Below are 18,372 nucleotides of genomic sequence, written 5' to 3' on the forward strand. Positions count from 1 at the left end.
ACGGTAGAGCGAGTGAGTGAGTGAGTGTGACAGAGAGAGAAACAACAAACTTAGAACGATTGTTTGCTCAGTGGAAGTATTTTGAATCGGGTATGTGTATGTGCGTGTTTTTTTCTCTCTCTCTCCAAAAATATTCAATTGCCATACATTTAGTTTTACTAGCAGAACAACACGATACCGTATTAATGTGCTTTAGTTTCTCGAAACGAATTTCTTTTAGTTTTCTTTCAGTTTCGTGTTCGGAGTTCAGTCGGTCGTGTACATGTGATTCTACACAAATGTCAAAACATTTTCCAACTCTTAAAATTCGTTATTGGCCGTAAACCGTACAGAACTTTGGCTTAAGCATTAACCGAAACAATAACAAAGAAGAAACGAACTTCGGATATGTTCCACTCCACATAAATCATTTGAAAGTTCAAAAAGAATGACCGACACGTGCAAAAGTTTCCTCAAGTCTATGAAATGCATGACACAGAATTTATAAAAAAAAGACGTCGCTTTGGCAGACGAACACCACACGAATATTCGGACAAGTCCGGAGCTCGACATCGTGTTGCGTGCGTAGTTTTCAGTTGAAATTTGGTTAAAATCCACTTTAATGTTTCGCAAAATATATATGCATCGAGATCAAATAACATAACAATATAAAAGTTTCGAGAGTAATGCACATTGGTGTAGAATAAAAAAATGTAGGAACAGAAAGAAAAAGAGAGGGAGGAAAAATTAAGCAACAGTAGTGGCAGTAGCATAAAACGATGAAATATCAAATTATGGTGCAGTGGTTGATGCGCGTTGCTCGGGAAATTCCTTTAAAACTTATTATATCTTGTCGAGGCAAAATTGCTCAATTTTTATGAAAATCTTTAAAACTTTAAATGAATATCAAGCTGTTTATAAATAAATTATTCGGCAAAAGCATCACAAATTTTCCAATGGAAATCTTTTCAGACATAATCATATCGAAACAATTGCGCATCGCAAAACTGTAAGTAGTATTCGCACCTCTTTCAACTCAAAACGATACCGTTTTGAAAATTGCCCCGAATGACGGTATAAAATGGTAAGTTTTGTCATGCCTCTTCGATAACGACTTCATCATTTTAATATTCTAAAGGCATTCAAATCCCACATTTGGTTTTCATGGTTCTTTTGAAGAAAAAAAAGGTTTTTTTCTCCTAACCAAAACACAGAGACACAGGTGGATTGGATGGTTTTAAGCACTCAACCGACAAGAGCAGTGTTCCGGGTAATGTATGTAATTAATTTTCGATAAATGATATTTGACAAATTTATTGTGTCAATTTTGAAACAAAAATGGAGCGAAAGAAAAAGACAAACCAAATCTTCGATGGAACCTTAAAAACCCTTCGATAAAATGGAAATAATTGGATTTTTCGGTGGTTTGTTGAAATTTAAGATTTTTTCTTTTGTGCGTAAAGAGAAAGAAAAGTCCATCAGGGAAAATGCCAAAATCAGATCGACCATTCATGCCAAAGTCGTTGGGACAAAGTATAAAGAAAACTTTATGTTGATCGGAAGTGTAGGTAAACACAATTTGGCTATTAATCTTTTTTTCCTTGTTCTAATGACAACACTGTAAATTTTCGTATATTTATGCGTCTGATAAGGTAGGGCGATGGATGAGTATAATTGCTCTGAAATTATTTTTATGTGATACTTAAGCGTTTAAAAGTTGCCAAAGAAATATGTGACGTTTTATTTGAACGGCTGTCGACAATTGTTGAATACATAGTATAAATTTTACACTTCACTTTACACCGTATGAGGTTTTAAATATTTGGCATCAGATAGCATGTTATCGTTATCATCAGTGTGGAATTGTTAGTGCTTGAAATTGTCTGTTTACTCCACTCTCCCTCTCTAGAGAGAGCTCTCTCTCTCTCTCTCTCTCTCTCTCTCTCCCCCCCCTTTTCCCCAGACTGTCAAGTGGCAAATTTACCGCGTAATGAATGCCACTTGTTTTAACAACTGAGATTTTAATTGCATTTTTTTTAAAATTATTTGTCATGGATTCGTCGCAATCATAAAAACGTGTAACGATAATTTGTGTTTATGATTGTATGGCACCGGTGTGTGTACATATAAATGTCATCGGTCTGATGTCAAAAAAAAGTATAAACGCGTTCCATCCATATGTAGATTGTACATTGTGTCATTACTCAACTGATGCAATAGCTTTACTACTGCCCAAGTCCTTTGAATTCTATTTTATACGGTCGACTGTGTGTATCTATTTGGTTTGCGTTTGATGTGTGTGACGCACGCGCTTTCGTGCCCGTCTCACTCGTTGTGTGTGTGTGTGTGTGTGTGTGTGTGTGGCTGTGTGTATGTCGAGAGACACCGTGTATGTAGAGTGTATAAACAAAACCATCTACGCTTCCAGAGTGAGAAGGAGAGAATGAAAGACGACGAGCATCGTTTGTTGGCAACTCGTATGTGGTGTGATCGGTATTGGTGTTGTTGTATACGCATATGAATGGTCAACCCATACTAGTGTTCACACATGTGTTTATCCTCAAACAAATCATCATAGTCATCATCACCGTCATTCGATGATCGCCGTCGTCGTCATCGAGCGCAGTGTATAGTACGAGCACAAAATGTCAGCGTCATTGAAATCTTGTCGGAATCGTATCAGCCCAATACACACATAACCGCTCTCGTCTGCCGATGATGACGATGATGATGATGATTGCACATGTGTAAGCGGTGGCTCACCAAATTCAGTGACGAAGGAAACACAAGCCGTACATTCGCCGTATGGCTATTGGGTATATTCAATAGAAACGTTGCTGTTAAATTCATTCGCATTATGCGCTTAAAAGTAGTAAGATAGTCTCTTTCGGCCGATCCATTCCGGTTTTTCAGTTATTGTTTGTTTTCTCTTTCTCTCTCTCTCTCTCTCTTGCGATTCCAGCACCAATTTTCCTATGTCCAGCCGTTGTGGCACAGCGGTCAAATCTGAAAAAACATAAATCAAAAAGTGTAATTTTAGGACACTAACCGAGAGTAGAGAATCGCAATGAATTTGCAAATTTAAAAATAGAAATCAACGAAAATCGTTCAAGTGAATTTAACTGAGTGCTTTACGTGTTATACTACGAATTTTTCCCTTTTGTGAGCTGAAGAGAAAAAAAAGAGTGTACAACGTCAGAATAAAAAGAATCTTAAGAAAAAGACAGGTGTACAAAAGAAATATATTTGTTAGATGTTTGTGACCTTGTTAAGAAAGCAGACATCTGTTTGTTGTTGAAGTTTGCTCATAACCGAAAACTCCCGAGTCGAAGATTGAATTTTGTTTTTCTCGCATCACCGAGGTACGTTTTAATGAATTGAAACATTTAGATCATTTATCCGAATTAAAACGCATTTTGTGCAAATACTCAGATTGCCGTTTGTTCAGTGTGTTTTCATTCATTGGTCGGCGCTGTTTGTATCGATTGACACAATTATTCAGCATACAAATCGCTCGTTATTAAGAAAAGAGTGAGAGCGGGAGGTAGTCTAGTTGGTTCCTAAAAATAAAATCTTTTTCGGCATTTCATTTTAAAATCGATAATATGTAGACGTGATGTTAATGAACAAACGCATTTACGACAAATAAATGACCGGCTGAATGAAAATATTTCAATTTTTCTGTCTTCTTCGATTTGGTGTCGTAAACAAGAAGTAAGGAGAAAATATTTTCGAAAACGAATTGGTCAAACCCGAATTTTGTAATGCCGAAAATTATTTGAATATTTTGTGCGCATTCACATTGTTTATAAACATAGCTCTCGAGCCAATTGTACGTAGATCAGTGTGTTTCAGGTCGATTCAGTTGCTACATTTCACATGTAAGCTCGGTTGCGTACTACTACTATATATACTCAATATCCACCACCCGCCACGTGGTATGGCAAATTTGTGCAATTTTTTTGTGTTTGACGTCGGCATCGTTGTCGTCGTCGTCGTTCGTTGCTTTTGTGCTGGATTCAAGTGTATGTACAATACACGAGCGTTGAGAATGGAGCATGTGCGTGTGAAAGGTTACCGTACATGTGTCTGTGTGTGTTTTCAACAGAAAGAAACAAAAAATCACTTATCGTCATGGAAGAGAGAAAGAAATGGTTTTTTTTTAATGTGCAACCACATTTGAAGAAAGCAACCAAGCAAACAATATATTGCACTTGAAGCGAATCGTTCGTTTGTTTATTTTTTCAAGTCGAAAAAGAAGACGGAAATGTGGCCTTTCTCCGATCGCCACTAAGCAATAAACTACGTTGATTGTATATTTGGAGGCAATTCACAATGGAGTGACGTCTAAAACGTAATATATTTGGCACCATATCTAAAAATAATATCATTGAAAGTAAAATACTCAATGCAATAAAATACGTTGGTGTACTAAATATGCAATGCAGCACACTCACTCTCAATGCACACACTCAGTCGTTTCTTTCTCATTTTTTGTTCCAATTTCGTCCGAAATCGAACGATCACTGATAATCAATCATGGACATGCTCATTTTCTTTTCGATCAGAATTCTTGTCAAAGTCTCCTTTTGGTTCATTTCTACGGGTTCACTTATTCACCTTTGCACTGTGCTTGTCTCTATCTATCGCCGACTCTTGTATGATATTACATTTTCTTCGACGTTTGCCAAACAATGGCAATGACTAATCGCATTTCTATGTAAAAGAACAATCGACCAACTGAAGAAAAAAAAACGCGCCAAACGATACTTTCGATGCTTTGGTTTCCCCTCACACGTACATCCGTGTCCTGTGCTGTTGCTGTTGTGCGTACATGTGTGTGTTCGGAAGGGATAAACGTTGCCGGCTGCGTGTACACTGTGTACTGTGTTTGGTAATCATGCCGCATGGTAAGGATATTTGAAATGGGTACATTCTGACTTTAAATTCAACGAAAGTTGCATCAGCCGAAGATCGTGTATGCGGTCTTTCGTTACGTTTTTTTCATTTTCTTCATTCGAAGAAATCATCTGATTCATTCCATATCGGAACATTGGTCGACACACAAGCATTTACTGATAAATTCATTACAAATAATCTGATAAAAACGGTATTTTTTTCAAGAATATGTTGAAATAGTGACTAAGACTAATGGTTTTACATAATTTCAATTGATTTTGAGCTCTTAAAATTATTTCGTCGGCATGAGCGAGCACGGGCTTACGAAACACGACTAAATTATAAACTATTATTGTGAAAATTGGTGTTTGTGTGTTTTTTTTTCTTCGTTCATTATTATTACGAGTGTAATAAACAGGCAAGCTATACATAATTTAGGCCCACGTTTTGCACGTTCTGGTTCTATGGACCCAAAAACGAAATCAAAGCAATTTTCAGTTAATTCGTATGAAATTCGAGCATTTTGATGTTGGCGACAAAACTTGCATGGAATTTAAATTACAATGGGCCAACCCAATTATATCCATTATTCGAAAATGAGAAAAATCGAGTTCTCAAATCATATTCTCAAAGCAAACACAATGAACGAATTGTGATTTTTTTTTTAAATTCATTTCGAAAATAAAAAACTAAACGACAAAAGAACCGACTCAATGGTTATACAATGGGACGAGAATAATTTCAATAAATTACTGCCGCCGTTCTCGTGTATACCGGTGTCTTCTTTTTCTTTTTTGATTCGTGTCACATTGACTCTGAATCACAATGAATTGAAATTATTGTTAAAATATTTCCATATTTTCTATCGGCCGTATTTGACATTTATATGTGAAATGCGCACTCTAAGAACACATTTCAAAAAAAAAAAACATTTCAAATACGTTCATTTGATAGCCACTAGCTAAGCAAATAGTGATATAACAAAACCAACAAGTCGACACATCATATCGCACACGCACACAAATGGCTCAAACACAATGCGCCACTCACTATCACCGTATGCAATTCCATCGTTCGTCACAACAGAGACGCTACGTATCATTTGATTTTTTTTTTTCATAAATATTATTTCTTTATAATTTTCCATTTTATCCTCTCTCTCCTCTTTCGATGTCTGTCTGTAACGACAATGTGCCACCTTTTCAAATACACGACTTTCTTCAATTATTCTACCCACGTGTACCAGCCACCCATAGAAAGAATGCAATAAATCTAACGAGTGGTGCATCGATGCAATTTTCATGCGCAGATCAAACGATCTTTTTTTTTATATGAGCTGCTTAACGCCAGATAAGATGGAAACAGTGTGGTTTTGTATTTAAATTGGATGTACGATAGAGTGCGAAGAGTCGAGTAAACAACGTTTGCCGTTAATCTATGTAATTTATTCATTAAATTAAACTGTATCATACGGTCGACCCTAATGCCTTCAATTCACGTGGCCAATGTAATTAAATATGAAATAAACAGCAAAAGTGCTGAGTATCAAATGTTTTGAAAACCAAATAAACTGAATTGAAATGGAACGAAACGAAACCAAAAAAGCAATGACAATTGTCTCACTAAATGGATGATACGACGGCGCATTATTTATTTTTACTCAGCATGTTATTGTACTTTACAATTTGCGTTTCATTTAAAACTAAAAAGAAATGAAAAAAAAATTAACCGCGATAATCTTACATCAAGAACTAGTCGCCTAGCAAGTCGCTTGATTCCGAATAGAAAGGTAAAAATATCATGTTATTATGACTGATTGCAGAATGCATTTTTTTCTCTACTTAACATGTAGGATTTGAGTGTCATTTATCAAAAGTGAATCGATTAAGTGCATTCATTCGTACGTTGTTCTTTGAATATCAACGAGGTTAAGTGCCATTGATTGTTTGTTTTACGTATTTACTGTTGATTAAACAGTACAGTTAATTTCTGGAGTGCATTTTTTTTGCTTCCTAATCGTTTTTGCCTGTCGGAGAGAAAAAAAGAAGTAAGACGAACATGCGTTGCACTATACAATGCCGATAGGATGTGTGGCTAGCCTATATGGAGTATAATAAAACAAGTTGCAAAGCCAACCATTAAAAGCGGCAAGACGCATGCAATGCATTATGTAGACGATATGATAAAAAAGTGTACTATCGTAATGGAAGTGGCGAGAAATTATCACGGCAAATAAAAGTCGATAAGGGAAAAGTGAAAGAGAATGATATTTCCGTTGACTTTGACAATCGCATTGAGGCGCATTCGTGTTCCGTTGATTACAGGAGCCATTCAGCTTCGAAGTAACGTTTGTTTCGTTTGTGGAAAACGGACATGGTTCGTTCAATTATTTTCTCTTCATTATATATCGGCGAGGCGATAAGTGTGTATATTATTGGAATATAAGGCATTTGGTGTATATTGTTAATTTTCAAATGAGTTTCCTAATCAAAATCAGGCACATCACCACCACCACCACCACCGTCTCCATCGCCGCTACTAGCCGAATGAACACAAAGCAAATGAATGGCTTCCCCGAATCGATTTCATTGTTGTTGGTTTTTATTTTTGTTTCTATTTCATTGGGTTCGATTCATGGTATTTGCGCCGTATTCGCCTTGTACTTATTGACATTTTCCGCTGACTTCATAAGTGTAAAGTTGAAGTCATGTATGATCGAACGAAAAAAAATGGATGAATGTGCTAACATCTGTTTCGATGAAATTGCTACATTTGTCATTGACGGCAAAATAATATTTTTAACACCAGTCGCTAATTTGCCAGTTCTTTTCCTTTCCCATGTTCCTGTGCTACTTTGTCAGTGTCAACACATTATAGTTAGCACACTTTACATTCGATAATCAAGTGCATTTCGATGAAAAATTTTCGATTTTGTGGAATAAGCGTTGCAAATGTTGATGCAAGTCATTCATCAGTTGGCCAATCTTTTTTTTTTTTTTGTTACAACTAAATGATCAAATTTCACTAGTTTCCTCCAGCGGTTGACATTTAATTATCATATTATTAAAAGTTTGACGGAATCAAATCATGCGCACGATCCATAAATAACTGACATTATCATGATGATTGCCACATATATTGTTCCATATTTTTTTCTATGATAACTATAGATTCGGTTTGGCTTTTAATATTTCATGTATTTCGCTGGATATGTGTGCGTGTGTCGAACCTCATAATGGGTGCGTGTAGTTCAGACTCGCGACGACATATATATATATAGTTGGGTTATTAGTGAAATGCGCACAATTTCATCGAAAAAACAAAAATATGAATTTGTGATAATTGAAATCGTCTGCTCGATCATATGCCATATTGTGCTAAAGTACAATTAGAATGAAATTTACATCGTCACCCAATCGAAGCGACTTTTTTTTTCTGTTGTTGTTGTTGTGCGGTGTTGAAACAGATTAAACTCTTTCTAGTGTGGCACATTACGAAATCGAATTCAATTTGCACTTAAATTAGGCGCGAAATAACGAGATGGAGACAATCGAATGCAGAATGAATGATCAATATAGGCTGAAGAATTCGTTACTTTTCAATTGTTTTCTTTTTTTGCGTACACTTATGGTGCATGCGCACGTTTTACACATGTGATTTTGGTGACACAAGTGGCGGGCATTTGATTTTGAATGGAATGCCAAATGTCAATAAAAAAAATCAAAGTTTATTAAAATCAGTTGCTAGGTCTATCATATCATCGAACCATGTATGGTACGATTTGGTTTGTGGTCGAGGTAGCAATGCCGCCGCCAGCAACGCATCGAAAAATGATTTATTTCTACATTATTGGTGTTTAAACTCATTGTGCGCATTGAATGGTTCAATATTTCGAAAAATGCCATGCGACAACTCTTCAAGTGTTTAATTGATTTTTAATCAGACTATGGCTTTGATTTGTTTGCTGCGAGAAATGGAATTTAGATTGATGTTGACAAATGCGTGCTTCGCAACATTTGTACAAATTGATCGATAGTTTTGTTTTTTTCTTTTTCGTTTTTTTTTTCGCTCCAGACCCGAACGAAAGAACAATGGCCCTTTTTTTGAAACAATGACCAAGAGAGAATGTTTTGTACGACGAATGCTTGTGTCCGTCTCTCACGAATGTGTTCTATTTTTTTCCCTTCTTATTGATTGTGCCACGAATGTGGTGCTGGTCATCGACCCGATGATTCAACTCAAAATTTTTAAACGCAAACCAATAATATATATTCACACAAAACAGACTGAAATAATGGGTTGTTCATTGAAATTCGAACGATTTATGTTTATTTTATTCGCTCCCATTCTTTTTATTTTCGTAAAATAAAAGAAGAAAAAACGGCAATTTTGAAATTGTAGATTTTTCGAAAAAAAAGACATTCAAACGCCTGATTATAATTATATTGTCGGCCAGCATTTTCATTATTCATTTTGACGTGCGACTTTTTCCTTCTGTAGTTTCTAAAACGTTTTTGCTGAGAAAAGTGTGTCGATTTGAAACTTGAGTGTGTCCGCATAATGTCTTTGTTGAAAGGCAAAAATTAGTTTAGCGACTACAACGACGACGGCAAAAAAAAAACGTATCGAGAACCAGATTACAAAAAGTAACAAAGTCGTACACAAATTTTGCTACGTAATCATGTAGAAGAGTAGAGTGTGTATTTAGGCATATACAACAAAAGCAACAAAAATCCCATCATTTGAATTTGACGCGAAAGAATTGCTTTGGTTTAGATAACCTTAGCAACTACTGTTGGAAAACGTTTCGAAAAATCCAATTAAAAATATGGTTTCTGACTTAGATCAACTATTTGGTCGAATGGGTATCCGGCAAACCGGCGTTCTGACGACAATCCCACACAACCGCACATACATTCCTTCCACTAAATAGTGGCAACAGCGAATAACAAAACACACATACGTACACACGTTCTCACGTAATATGAACCAGAACGCTGTGTATGAGAACAGAACGCTATCATCATTTATTTGGCGTGGACGGTATCATTACTTTCGTCATTACCATCATTCAGCATAAAGCGTCCGGAGCACATGCGTATAATATAGGAACGGAACCGAAGTCACAGAAAAATACTACTACTTCGCGCGCGTACCGCATGGTGAACAAAAAACAACAACAACATTTGAATGAATCAAGCACGTGAGCAATGAACCATTGATGTGATTTCTTTTCAGTTGTTGTTGTTGTTGTTGTTGCACATTTAGCTGCTATTTATGGAAACATGAGAACGACGCGGCACATGTACAATATAAATGCTATAGTGTGGTGTATATTTGGCGGATTTCGTCCCACATTTATGCTATTTTCTTGCAAGAAGTACTCCGCAAATCTTGGATGACGCAATTTATCGTAAGATGCCCTCATGCATTGTAGTTCGTCATTGAAAGAAAGAAAGAACCACCGACGATTACGATTTCATTGTCCGCTTGCACGGTGTGTGTGTGTGTGTGTGTGTGTGTGTGTTTGTTTGCATGTATTCCAGCTGAGCGGAAAAACTATTGAAAGCCGCCCCCGATTAATTAACTTAACTGAATCATATAAATTTAATGAATCAAAACTAATCAAATCTGAATCATCTCTCTCCGTTCACTAATTTATTCGTTGGAATTTCAAATGAACCAAAGACAGCGATTAAATTGAGTGCATTATCAATCCATAACAACACGGTATGCTTCATTTAAATACCGTCAGCAGACGAGAATAATTAAGCTGACTTTTAATTACTGATAAAAATAGATTCATTGAGTCATTTGCAGCTAATATTAATCAAATTCGGAAGTGATCAATCGATCAACCTGATTAAATCATTTCAGGCTTGCTCTCTCTCCCGTGCATCGTAAACTCATTGTTTATTTCAATTACACCCTCTTGACCATATACGGCTATTCAGAAATGAGCGTTAAATTAATACAATTGATTGTTGATCCTAAAATCGTGTGTCCGTTTGTTGATAGTGTTTCATTCGTATTTTGAGATGAAAACAAACTGATTTGGGATTTCAATTAAAAAATTATTATTCGCTTTATCATTTGAAATGAGCATTTTGCGTCATATTTTACACAAATGCTGAAAATAGAATAGAAAATCACTTAAAGTCATGGAAGAGTGTTTTCACAATGAAAAGGCAAAAGTCAAATTCAAACGAATTTCTAATCGAAGTGATTTCTACTCGGCTTACATGGAAGATCATGGGGTCTCTGATAAAAGGTTTTGGTCAGAAAGGATTATGACGAAAGAGTTGTTATTTTAACGAATAACTTAGTCTTGGAATTTTGGTTTGAAATTCAATACAAATTCGAATGTTTGTCCCAAATTCAAAGAAATTTAGAGTGAACTCTTTATGAATGAACTAACAACACGTCACAATACATTAAAAAGATTTATGGTCAAGGTCTCGATGTGACAATACATTATCAGCAAATATGATTCAATTTTAAAAGTGTTCTGCTTTTCAGAGGTCGGTAAAAGTCGCTGGCAAACCACAACATTCTATCGTATACGATAAAATTGAGATAATGAATACCACAAACCAATCACCAATCAAAAAAAAAAATCGTGAAACGAATTTCAAGTTTTTTCTATAAAACAACGTTGAAATATTACCAACTCATGAAAATAATTCAACGAAGCACTGTGCAGTAATTACTTTTTAATTGAGTGCATTAGATTGTTCAGTTCGAATCGGAGCGTCGTTTCGACATTTTTATGCAAATTCATGCAACGTATCGCTTTCGATGCGGATATATGATAATAAAGCAGTGGAGCGTGTACAACACGATTATTGAATAAATAACGATGATTGATTTTTATGCTAATGAAGTTGAACGAACTTCTAATTAAACAAAAAACCAACTTATGCAATTCTTAAAACGGACCTAATCTACCGAATTTTACGCATCAAATGTGCCGGAGCAAGTTTGGCAGTCTCAGTTTGATTTTTTCCTTTCATTTTCTTTACACAATTTTTTATTGGTCTTGTCAGTTAATCTTCAAATACATTTATTCACTGATAGCCACTCGCGTTTTTTTCTTGTCGTGTCCAATGAAAAAAAAATGGGAGAAAAAAATGTTGAGATTCAAATCAAAATGTCGAATTTAAGAAAAAAAGAAGAAAAAAAAGGAAAACAACCATACAACTTTACGTGCAGGCCCCCAGTGGTATACCCTTTCGTTTGGCAAAGGCAGACACACACAAGGGACAAACAATATTTTTGCATGATCCATTCTTTCGGCGGCACCTGGAAGAGAAGGAACAAAGGCAATTATTCTGCATTTTTACCAACGAATTTCACTTACCTCGTACTTACCTACGGCGGAATCGAACCTCCGAACCTTTGATTACTAAACTCACACTTTAACCACTGAACCATTGCGCGGTCGAGTTAAGATGCATTCGTTTGTGCACCGACGATTGATTGAGCTTGTGACGACACGCTCTCTTCTCTGTTGATGCTGCTATACGTTTGCATATTGTTTATTGTTGTTGATGCCGTCGTCGACGGCCCGTCGATAGCATCGATATTCGCATTTGCACACAGTTTAAATTGACAGCAATCGTGTTTGTAAAATGAAATTGGGTTGTGCCTTTTAATTTTATGCAACGTATCGACTTTATGACGACAATCAGTACAGCACGTTCAACCGAATATATTAAATAATAATTAACTGCGATTTTTTTTGTGTTAATGAAGTTGAACGAACTTCTAATGATAAAAAAAATCTAACAAATTTTACGCATCGAATGTTTCGAAGCAAGTTTGGCTATCTCAGAATGATTTGTTGTTTAATTTCATATTCATTGCTCAATTTCTGTTTGCTTTGTCGTGCTAACATTTCATTTCCTTGGTTATTATACTCTGATGTATTATTTTGGACTTTTCAATTTCGATTCATTATTAATGAATCATTAATCACGCCCAGTAATATGATATGTATATATCATGAACAAAATAGCGGATAAACCCCGAAAAAAACCCAAAATGACTAGGTCATTGTGACATCTAGAATTTTGATTCATTTCAAATGAGTAAAATTTATTCAATGAGTTTATTGTGCCGCAAACCCTCAAATAAATGGTCTTTATCTCAACGTGCGGCCAAAGCAAGTGAGTTATCACTGCGAACGTCTCGTGCGCGCTCTGATTCTTAATATATAAGAGAAGAATGACTGGATGAAGGTTGAATCATTCCAATCATAAATAAGCGCCAGTTCAAGCGCAATGAAACACAAAACTCCATCCAGATTTGTTTTCTTTTTTCTTTTTGTTTATTCAAACCAAAGAACTTACACTCATTTTAGATGATAAGATAATCGAAACGAATCAATTGAAACCCGCTGAATCGATAAGAAGAACGTAATCAAGTGCCATTATACAATACATATCATAGTAAATCATAGTAAATCCAATGTATTAACTTGTGTTACTTAAACACAAGGATATTTTGTATACAAAAACCTTTTAAACATCGGTTCATTGTAGTTCATCGTAGTTTAACCCACTTTCGTTTTAGATCAGACGTCAATGCACATATTTATGTGCATTTTTTTTATAATTGATTTTTTCATTGTCTTCACGTTTTTTTTTCTGTCTTCTCTACAGGATTTTACATTGAATTGACTAGAATTAGACAGAGAAACCGAAATGACCAACAAAAATGGTAGCGTTGTGCCGGCCGCACAGGAATTAGAGACGTTCTTACCTATTGACAGTGTAAATGGTGTGACAAAGTGAGTATTGAAATTTGCTACAACGTTATTGTGTGATGCGCACAAGAACCAAATAAATACACTCGTTCTGCTCTCTCACTTGCTCTGTCTGTGTGCATTTAGAATGCTCTATTTAGAAAAGAGAAACACGAAGAAAAAAAAACACAAAACGATACGGCTTTAATGAAATAACAACAACAACACCACCAACAGCAACAGTAGCAGCATGCGTTTCACTCACATTTCGTGTGAGCCAAGTAATTATCCATAAACGGTTGTAGAAATGAGAATAAACGATCATAGTACACAATGCGTGCACAACAAACTAACTATCTGTTTCATCACTTTCGATTTGAGAATTTCATTGCATTCGCACGTCCGACACACCAACACCGACCGTCATGCCATTCATTTTCGATTGGAGAAATAACGGAATCAATACGCAATCAATTCCAATCTGGCAGAGAAAAAAAAGACGCAAAGATATATAAATGGTACACTTGTTGCACAGCTCACACTCAATTCATCATTTGCACTGCATGTGATCGCTCGCATGTCGCTTCATTGCAGATTTGTTATCAGTGTGTCCAAAGTCGAAGAAAATTCTTTCTTCTGTTTTTTTTTTAATTTTTCTGTTATTAATTGTTTTTTTTTTTGTTATTTCATTTGTATTGATTGCAAAAATTGTTGAATATTAATTAAAATTTGCTAATTTCGTTGATAAAAAAAACTGTCGAAAAATGAAAATTCCAAATTTTGACACTAAGACGTGAGTACTATAAATGAGAATAGAATTGAGTCAAAAAGAAATTACAGTCAAATTTCGGAAGTCGATTAAACGAATCAGAATTTCAGTATGAATACCGGTGAATTTTCCCACACGTGAGAAGTTTGTTAAACGTTTTTTTTTTTCGTTAAAATCATGATGCAACTGTGAAACGTGTTGCTTGAGAAGCGGCTCTGCACCGCATGCTCGCTCAGCAAACAGAAGAGCAAAAAAAAAAGAAACGAAATAACAAATCACAACCTGCATTAGACAATGAAGGGCAGACCACTCGGTTGGTTTATGAGCATATCGTTTAGTGAATTTTTCGTGAAAGTACTTCGGTTGTAGGGCACAAAAATCACAAACGAACGAAAAAAAATGCACGCAGAAAAACACTGGCAGCATTTTCCGATATGTATTTCAATTGAATCAGCAGAAAAAAAAACTGAGTTCCACAAATGTGTTGATCTAAACATAATTTGGATTGCGATTTGGTCAGTTCTGCGAACAAGACTGCGATTCGCATTTAGTTTTGTTTCACAAGCACATCGTGTAGCACATCCGCAATTTTTCGTGTATCACCGCGTAGTTTTTTTCCCTTATATTTGGATAAATGGAATTGAATCCGACGTAAATCTAAATGTTCATGTGTGCCTGTGTGCGTGTGTGTGAGAGAGAGAGCGCGCGCGTGCATGCCACAGTATGAGACAATCCAAAAGTAAATTAATTTTCGCAATTTGATTTGTTGCAGGTATAAAATACAGCCAGCCAAAAAGGATGTGGAGAATGGCGGCGTTGCTGAATTCAATCCATTTTTGGAGCGAAAAAATGACCATCCAACATCGTGAGTGTGCCCGTATAATTCTTCCTTTAGTTGCAATTTGATTTGATTTAGTGACGTTTCATGTGATTTATTCACGTTTCAACAGTGACAATGAGACATTGACCCATCTGCTGAAAGCATCACTGGGCACTGGCATCCTGGCCATGCCCTTCGCATTCAAATGTTCGGGATTGTTGTTTGGTATTTTTGCCACAGTCGTTACTGCCTTCATTTGCACACATTGTAGCTACATTCTGGTGAGTACAAAATCGCACACACAATGCATATTGCAGTTTATTTGTAGAGCACATCAATTTAATGTGAAAGTTGAAGAAAAATTTAGCGCTGAAAAATGCCAAAAAGAGAAATAGTCATAGATTTGTTTTTTTTTTTGTTTAAAACAAATTCACAACATTTTTATTTACAGGTAAAATGTGCACACACATTATACATACGAACAAGACGGACAGCAATGAACTTCTCTGAAGTGGCTGAGGTAGCATTTGCAAATGGACCAAAATGGGGACGACGCTATGCAAAATTCTTCAAAGTATTGATATTACAATCGCTGTTTTGGACATATTTCGGAACGTGTTCCGTATATACTGTGATTATTGCAGAGAATTTCAAACAAGTGGCTGAATACTATCTGGGCTATAAGTTGCCTATAGGAGAGTGCATTGCATATTGCCTGTTGCCATTGATTGCGCTCTCCTGGGTGCCCAATCTAAAATATTTGGCTCCAGTGTCCATGGTGGCAAATCTGTTAATGGGTTCCGGTTTGGGCATTACATTCTACTATTTAGTAGCGGATTTGAAGCCAGTCTCAAGTGTACCGGCAATGGGAACGCTGACCACAATTCCCGAATTTATATCGATCACGATTTTTGCGATGGAAGCCATTGGCGTGGTGATGCCATTGGAAAATCAAATGAAAACGCCCGGAAACTTTGTCGGCATTTGTGGTGTATTGAACAAAGGAATGTCAGGTGTGACGCTTGTGTATATTTTGCTCGGTTTTCTTGGCTTTTTGAGATACGGCAGTGACACCGCAGCTAGTATCACATTGAATCTGCCTACGGAAGAAATGTAAGTAGTATTGGCCGTTGGGATCCCTTTTATATGAGCTCTATCTCATTCTCGCACTTCCTCTCTATGTCGTAACGTACCAAATAAACCATTAATTTATGACTTATTCACATTTTAGCCCAGCACAAGCCGTCAAGATTTTCATTGCGTTGGCTGTGTTCTGTACATTTGGTCTTCAGTTCTACGTATGCGTCGAAATTGGATGGAATGCAATTAAGGACAATTTCAAACAACGTCCACTTCTCGTCAACTACGTATTTAGGTATGTGTGAGAGATTGGTCAGTTTGGCAAATTGATGCGAGCAAAAACGCGCGCTCACGAATCAAACATACACCCTTAAGTTGAGAGTTATTGATTAGAGCAACAGAAGGCAAATTTGGATTCTAATTATTATCATTGTAACTTACTTTATTACTTTCCAGAACCGTACTTGTCACAGCCGCTGTTCTGTTGGCCGTTGCCGTACCAACAATTTCACCGTTCATTGGTCTTATTGGTGCTTTTTGCTTCTCAATTTTAGGACTTCTTGTGCCGGTAATAATGTGCTTTGCGTGCATCAGAACATCATACATCAACATGCACTTATCACGATAAATGTAAATGAAATGCTAATTTTATCTCGTTTCTCTTTCTATTCAGGTTGCCATCGAATTTGTAACCTACTGGGACAGCGGTTTTGGTCCATGCAATTGGATCGTTTTCAAGAACGTTATCATTTGCATATTTGGCATCTTTGCTTTGGTATTCGGTTCAAAAGATGCCATTCACGGTATTCTCAAACAGTACAGTACCCCTGAAACTACAGCGAATGTAACACAAGCCTTGCACCAATAAAAACAACCATCGTAAACATTGTGAAATGTTAATGAATTCTATCGAGAGAAAAAGAAACGAAATCTACATGAAAATAAATTTTGAGAATAAACTATACACAGATCATATAAGTAGAATTGGCTCGACATTGGATCGCCTATCGTTATTGCAGCGACAGGATCTCACCAATTCAATATATCAGGATATGGATGATGAAGATATAAAAAAAAAACAAATTCGAGCCAAACGAGATAGTTTAACATTTTGCACGATGCTGTTTTCCGCTACAGTGTCTAGACACGGGAACCGAATACACACATTATTGTATTCAAATATGTAATTATGTATTTTGTGCCTGGTGCCTAAATTCAAAGAATTTTTTTTATATACAAATAATTAAATTATAGTTTGAAAATTATACACATTTTGACAATTTTATACGTGTAAATTGCTTATTCATTTGTTTGTCTGCCACAATGCACGTATGTGCATGTGGATCTGAATAAGAAATATTAGAACTTAGAATTGAATTGATTTTTTTTGTGCTAAAAAATGAGAGCTAGATAGAGAGAATTTAAAGTGTTTACATGATACAAAAAAAAAGCTAGAGGAAAAAAATAATAATTCACAAGCCTGATGGTATTAAAATTAGATGATAAGACTTTTTTTCTGTCACTTTTGTACATTCTGTCATTTTGATAAAAAAAAATCTATATTGTTCGCCGCTTTATTAGTCGTCAATCTTGGCAGTGACAAAAAATGAGCAAACACTATGGATTTCTGTATGGTGATCAGCTGTATATTGTCCAAATGGCGAGAGAGTAAAACCTAAAAAAAAAAACATAAAATTCCCTATTCCAATTCCCAATTTTTTCTAAATGGAAATTCATATGAAAATGAAATGTGTTAACTTTTTCGTTCTATTTTCGTTCTATATTCTTTTTCGGTTTCGACAAGCAACTTTAACATGAAATGTTCAAATCATAGCAATTTATTCAACAAAGAAATTTACCGTTTGTATAAGGATATTATAATCAAAATGCCCAATCGCATTAAAGACAACATTTAGAAGAGAGAAAGAGATAAAACGAAACAAAACAAAAATAAATAAAATGATAACAAAGATATACTTTTAAATTCATATCTCAATAATTGATATGATTAGATATTGCACTTTTTCCAATAAATATTTGATGATTAGTAAAATAAAACAAATGCCTTTTCGATTCTCT

General features: G+C 35.7%; 1 protein-coding gene across 3 annotated transcripts; it reads left to right on the forward strand.

The window, feature by feature from the left end:
• The first annotated feature begins 2,754 nt into the window (after window positions 1-2,754).
• On the forward strand, window positions 2,755-18,355 carry LOC129579337 (proton-coupled amino acid transporter-like protein pathetic). 3 transcript variants are annotated; one of them, XM_055469349.1, is made up of 8 exons: window positions 2,755-3,341; window positions 13,542-13,669; window positions 15,166-15,258; window positions 15,344-15,494; window positions 15,665-16,326; window positions 16,445-16,588; window positions 16,750-16,861; window positions 16,967-18,355. In XM_055469349.1, exons 2-8 carry the CDS (start codon window positions 13,584-13,586, stop codon window positions 17,159-17,161), a joined length of 1,443 nt encoding a protein of 480 aa, XP_055325324.1. In that variant the 5' UTR covers window positions 2,755-3,341; window positions 13,542-13,583; the 3' UTR covers window positions 17,162-18,355. The 3 variants fall into 3 exon arrangements, with proteins under 3 accessions (XP_055325324.1, XP_055325325.1, XP_055325326.1); XM_055469350.1 differs by lacking the exons at window positions 2,755-3,341; window positions 13,542-13,669 and adding an exon at window positions 13,997-14,417; XM_055469351.1 differs by lacking the exons at window positions 2,755-3,341; window positions 13,542-13,669 and adding an exon at window positions 14,847-15,044.
• The last annotated feature ends 17 nt before the right edge of the window (window positions 18,356-18,372 follow it).

Source organism: Sitodiplosis mosellana, unplaced genomic scaffold (genome assembly GCF_009176505.1).
Source record: "Sitodiplosis mosellana isolate CC-2019 unplaced genomic scaffold, AAFC_SMos_1.0 Smas_scaffold_6226, whole genome shotgun sequence".
NCBI classification, from domain to species: Eukaryota; Metazoa; Arthropoda; class Insecta; order Diptera; family Cecidomyiidae; genus Sitodiplosis; species Sitodiplosis mosellana.